Below are 6,218 nucleotides of genomic sequence, written 5' to 3' on the forward strand. Positions count from 1 at the left end.
TTGGAAGGAAAAAAAAAAAAAATCCCAACTTAAAATTTAAATTACCAAAATGATATTAGCTAAAATGTTGTTGTGTCAGGCACCATACTAGGTACTCTAGGCCACCTATTTAATATTTAATTTCAATTCTCACTAACAACTCAATATCATATTCTCTCTGATGAAGAAAACAAGTTCAAGGTCAACAGAGTCAGTAAGTGGCAAAGCTGAAGTCTGTCACTCCAAAACCCTTACTTTCTATTCTTTAAGTTCTCAGTATACAACACTAGGGTTCCCAGGATCCAGCAGAAATGATAAGTCTAAAGCCTAACCAGATCTAAAAAAGAAAGTGAGGTAATTACCTCCCTGTGTGACAAGGAGACACACGAGGAGACTCCAAGGGCATGACGGGTCCAGAAATGGTATCACTGAAACATTTAGTAATTTCTTGATTCCCCACTACCAACACTGCCGTATAGCCACACGTAAAATTTTGATAATCAATGTCAGGACTATCAGTGAAATATGATAATTTAATCACCCTGAGTAACTAAAATGCAAAAAGGAACTAAAATGCAACAAAGTGGTATGAAGTACTGATGTCCCATAATAACTACTGCTTTCTGTCAAACACCTTAATACAGTCTCCACACTGAAGAGCCCGAGTCTCTCCTTGTAGAAGAGGCACTGCCTACCCAGCATTTCTTCTCCTTTGAGGCACCCCTCCTCTCCAACACCAATCATGTTATTCTGTCTGCCCCAGGCATGTGCAAGTGACACAGAGTCAACAAATCAGAGCTCCCCATCCCAAGTTAACACTGACTGGTCCACAAACGGGCATGCAATCCAAGCAAGTCCAATGACAGCCTTTTCCTAGGATTTTGTATTTGAGATTAGAGAATAAAACCTGCAAGAACAGAAAAACCCCATGAAAGTTCTGTCGTTAGTGGAAAAGAGTCCCCATTCCTTAAGGTCCTTTGAGTTGCCCTGCTATCTGCAGTTTTTCCTTCAATTCAAAAACTGTGTAAGCCTATAAATATGTTTTGCTTGACCTCGTTTTATTGAATTTTACCAAAGACAACTAAGAATTCCATTACAAATTAAGTAAGGTAATCTAATGTACAGCCTGGTGACTATAGTTAACAACCTGTATTGTATATCTAAAATGTGCTATGACAGTAGATCTTAAGTGCTTTCACCACAAAAAAAAAAAAAACCCTATGTGAGGTGATGAATGATGTTTAACTAGCTTGACTGTGATCATTTCTCAATGTACATGTATGTCAAACTATCAAGTTGTATGCCTTAACCATATACAATTTCTATTTATCAATTATACCCTAATAAAGCTTTAAAAAAATAAGTATTATCTACATTTTACAGGTGAGGAAATTAAAACACAGGCAAGTGACACAATTTAGGCAAAGTCTCACAGCAACCAGAGCCAGAATACTGAGAACACGGGTTTATCTGACTCCAAGACCTATGTATTTTCTGATTATTAAAATCATGGCTTCAAATAGAATACACTAATGGATAAGAGATTCCACTGAAAAACTGTTCCTTTCATTTTAAAGTTCTTACTTCAAGGACTTGGAAAGACTTTTCCACGTATTTTGTTGCCATGAAATTCTACACTATGAATAGTTTTTATAAGATCTGAACAACGGAACTTAACTGGGTACAAACCTAGATTCCATGTTTAAAATAAGAGAAATAATAGTTATAATATTTCAAGTAAGATGTTATCAAAAAAGACAAAAGTGCAATAATACCTAAGTACTACTGAAAAGAGGAAGTTGCTGGCTTGCCCCATAGCCCCACTGCGCACTGAGTCCACTATCTAAATTAGACCCTTATCTTTCTTTACAGAAAGAGCTCTTGTGTAACAATCAAAGGATACACGGTTTCTAATCCTCCTCCAATAATGATTTGCTTTGGATCTTGGCCAAATGATTTATACAGGAAGAGCTTAGCTTACCATATCTCATGGCGGCCAAAAAAGTTTTTTTTTGTTTTTTGTTTTTTTTTGAGACAGGATCTTGCTCTGTCACCCAGGTTGGATTACACTAGTACAATCATAGCTCACTGTAGCCTTGAACTCCTCGGCTCAAGTGATCCCCCCACCTCAGCCTCCCAAAGTGCTGTGATTACCGGTGTGAAACACCACATTCAGTTAATTTTTAAAAATTTTTTTAATTTTTGTAGAGATGGGTTGTTGACCAGGCTGGTGTCAAACTCCTGGTCTTGAGCAATCAATCATTGCCACTCAGCCTCCCCAAATTCTGGGATTACAGGTGTGAGCTACCGAGCCTTGCCAAAAGTTGATTTAACTCTACGAGATTGCTATAAAGATGTCATAAATGACGATATGTAAAATAGAGTCCTGAGGTCTTAGTAATTTGCATGACCTTAATCAAACCATAGGGTAAAACTTGACAATCCAACTTTTCCACCTTGTTCCTCTGCCCAAATGGTTTCTTACACGCACAAATGTGGTGACGTTGTTCTTCATCACATTTTTACAAAGATAGATACACCTTTAGTTCTAACTTAGATGTACACTTTCTTTAAAATAAAGTCATGCTACTCAAAGGACCTAAAAAAATACAGCATTTCGGCTGACTCAATCCTGACACATAAAACTTAACATTTAAGTAATGATTCTATTGGATGTTTATTGAAACTGAGGCTCCTATTTTCAAACATTTCAAATAATTTTATTAAAGTTAACTGGTCAAGCAAACAAAACTTGTAAATTTTTGTCACAAAATAAAATATCTAAGACCACGGCACTAAAAATGCAATGCTAGCATCAGTCTAACTTCATTAAATATTTAATTAAAATGTTGCCTCCTTACAATTTTGCCCAATATAATCCATTTTCCATAATTGCAAATGCTTCACAACAACATACTAGGCCATAAACAGTTTAGGCCATAAACATAAACATAAACATAAATCCTGTCATTTTTCACGAGCTCATTCAAGTTTTTAGTGAATGCTTTCTCCCAAGACAGACAACTGAGGGTCCTGATGTAGGAATTACCCTGACTATAATCAAATCGCAGGGTAAAAACATGACAAGTCCGCTTTCCACGCTGCTACTCTGCCCAAACTTCCCCTTTTCATTCTGGGAATGACCATCGACTCTCAAAAGATGTTAAACAACAGCCCACAGCTGACCTACACTCCCTCTCCCGACAAACCCTATACTTTTCTGTATCAAAGCAGCATTTGCCAAGTCTTGGTAGGGAGCACTTCAGGTCGTTCCCAGAGAGGTGCCCATACATAAGGTGGAAGTGTCCATGTTGCAAGGCAGTGTAAACGCTCAGATTTCAAGCATTCATAACGCGTTGACAGAAACATTTTTTTTTCTATTTAAATCTCATGTCGATTCCTACTGTGGCAGTGATTTGTGCAAATCCACCTAGGTCATTACGTCGCTTTTTAAATACCGATTTGTCAAGAAAGATAGTGTTTCTAAAAGAAAATTTCACAACCCGCACAAATGCCATTTCCAAATTTAACTGTGGCTAATACTTAAAAGTGTAAGCGTTAACACAGCAAAATCAGCATGAGAGACAAAACACACACACATACACACACGCACAATCCTTAAACACTGAACTAGGGCGCCAGCCTCATGTTTAAATATCTCAACTTGAACTCCACTGAAACACGCAGGAATTCTCACAAGCCAGGCAGCAGCAAAGCTTTTGTGAACACCTCTTATTTTCAAAGAATCCTCTTTTTAAAAAGTTGAAAATTAATTTCTAACTGCTTTAAAGGGCGCATGACTGGGTCAAAAGACAAACACAAAAAGTGTGGGACACTCTCAGCCGGGAGCAGCGCTGGTTTAGCCCCGGCCGGAGGGGAAGGAGGGAAACGAGGGGTCAGAAACCGCAGGAAAGACGGGGAGACGCGGCGCCGACCCACGAGCAGCCCGGGCCAGGCCGAACCCGCGCCCTGCGCCCCCCGCGTCCCCCGCACCGGGAACTGCCCGTACCTGCCCGACCCGCCGGGATGCGCCGCGGGGCCCGCGCCGCCCGTGCCTCTCACGGCGCCGCGTCCGCCGCCAGCGAGCCAGGAAGCCACCGCGGCCTGCGGCTTCCCGCCACCGCCACCCGCTCCTTCTTCCAGGGATACGGCGAGCTGGCTGAAAGCGTAAAGGAGCGAGCAGAAGCCGCAGGCCAAACACAGCACGACCACGCGCAGGTAGCGCCGCATCGCCACGGCCGCGCTCCTCAGTCTCCGCCGCCGCCGCGCCCGCCCCGGCGAACTGGAGCTGGGGGAGCGCCACCGCGCAGCCGCGGGCGCAACAAGTTCCTCCCCCGCCGCCGCGGCCGCCACCGCCTTGCACCCGCTCCCTTCCTTCCCTCCCCGCCCACCACCTAGGCGAGCGCAGCGCGGCGCCGGAGCCGGCTGACAACCCGCCCGGAAGCCCGGACACCGCCTCTGCCGCCGCGCGCCCAAGGGTTAGCCGCAGCGACGCAGCCCCGCCTCTGCCCCGGGCGGGAGGGCTGGACGCGCCGGCGCAGTTCGCGTAGGAGGGACTCAGGGCTGGCGCGCCGGGGGCGCGGGGAACGCGGCGCGCTTGCGAGGTAGAGTGAGCGCAGGTTGACGCGCAGGTGACTGGGAGCGCAGTGGGTCTCGACCGCCGAGAGCGGTGGAGCGAAAGCTTCAGGGCCCTGGAGGCAGTTGACCTAAATTCTAATTATGGCCCTTCCACATGGTGGTTTGTGACATTGGGCAACCTAAATTCTCTGAGCATGTTTTTTCGTCCCTAAAATGGAGCTACTATCCTCATCGTGGGGTGGTTGTAAAGATTAAACTGTTTAACGCACGAAAACCGCGTAGCACTTAGAAGGCACTTAACTAGGCCACTTTCCTCTCCATCCTCCCCCAGCCTGTAAGTTTCTGTGATACTAGAATGTGCACGAGCCATCTTCACTCAGATAAGCTCATTGCTTCATATGTTTGGTATGCGGACCTTGCCTCCCAGCAGACAGTGAGTTCCTGTACCACAGGGCTCTTCCCTTTGACCTTTTTGACCTCCCTCACAACTCATTATTTGCATGTGCAAAACAATTAGTATTCTCCCCACAGAGCTTCTCCTTTCTTCCCCAGTTCTTCTCCCTCTTCTTCAGCTGTTTCCACTACGTTCATTCATTGGCCATTTATAAAGCATCACTTGGGCCAAGGGCTGTGTGAGTACCAAGGGGTATAAAGAAGCCTAACTGGAGCGTGGGTGGGACAGCGGATGCTTGTAAATAAGCGCAACACAATGATACAGACTTAAGATCCAGGCCTGTAAGGGTGTGGGCACACACACAAAGGAACAATCAGTTCTGTCTGCGAGTGTGGTCAAGAGAGACTTCAAAGCAAACGTGCCGCTAGAGTCTTGAGTCGGTTAAGGGAAGTAATTCCAGGCTGAAGGATCAATAAACAGGCTCGTGTGTAGGGAACCTTGAGAAGTTTGATACCACCAGCTAAGTGAATGCAAAAGAGGATATGATGAGCGATAAGAGCGTAGAAGGGGCCAGATATTTGAGTGCTTTGTTTAGCACACCTAGGAGTTTGAATTTAATCTGCAAGACACTAGTGAACCATTGAAGGGTTTTTAAATAGGGAAGTAACATGATCACATTTGCATTTTAGAGAGCAGACTCTGGCTGTAGTGTGGAGGCTGAAACAGCGAGAGGAGAGATTGGAGGCAGAAAGCAGCACCAGTGCCAAAAAGTGAGGGAAGGGAGGCTTCAAAATACACACACACACAAACACACATTCATAGGGAAAAATCATGCGTTTAACTGCTGAAATTGCGTCTGGGGAGTTAAGAAGTTTGACCATGAAATACAAGGTGGGGAAATACTCAATATAGTAGCAGTCTCCATTTGGATCCTTGGCTCCCTATACCAAAAAAGTAGTGGTTCTGTGACCATGAGAAAGTCACTGAACAAATTTAAGGTTCAACTTCCTCCCCTTCTTACTTTACCTGATAAAAAATGAAAATTAGCATGCTATCGAGATGTGTAAAGAGAATAAGAACATACATTTATGCATTCAAACATTTATTAAACATATTCTACATGCCAGACAAGGGGCTCGGATGCACAGTATTCAGAAATAAAGGAGTGTACTGCTCTCAAAGGGAGGACAGGCAAATAAAAACCACGAGAATACTAAATCCTTCCACTACACCTTACACTTCTTAGAGAAATGAAGATAAACTTAAC

The 6,218-nt window shown here is 44.1% G+C and overlaps 1 protein-coding gene across 3 annotated transcripts in view; it reads right to left on the minus strand.

Annotated features, from left to right (window-relative positions):
- GXYLT1 (glucoside xylosyltransferase 1) overlaps positions 1-4,438 on the minus strand; it is a 65,950-nt gene extending 61,512 nt beyond the window's left edge. For 2 of the 3 annotated variants that reach the window (XR_002724607.2, XM_023182827.1), the window contains exon 1: positions 3,989-4,438. Coding sequence is in view for 2 of the 3 variants with exons in the window: in XM_023182827.1 (XP_023038595.1) it covers positions 3,989-4,209 (221 nt within the window). In the remaining variant the exon portion in view is untranslated. The remainder of the gene's footprint in view (positions 1-3,988) is intronic. The other variant, XM_023182828.1, reaches the window with a different exon arrangement.
- Between the last annotated feature and the right edge of the window lie 1,780 nt (positions 4,439-6,218).

The sequence above is a fragment of the Piliocolobus tephrosceles genome, chromosome 10, assembly GCF_002776525.5.
Source record: "Piliocolobus tephrosceles isolate RC106 chromosome 10, ASM277652v3, whole genome shotgun sequence".
Taxonomy (NCBI): domain Eukaryota; kingdom Metazoa; phylum Chordata; class Mammalia; order Primates; family Cercopithecidae; genus Piliocolobus; species Piliocolobus tephrosceles.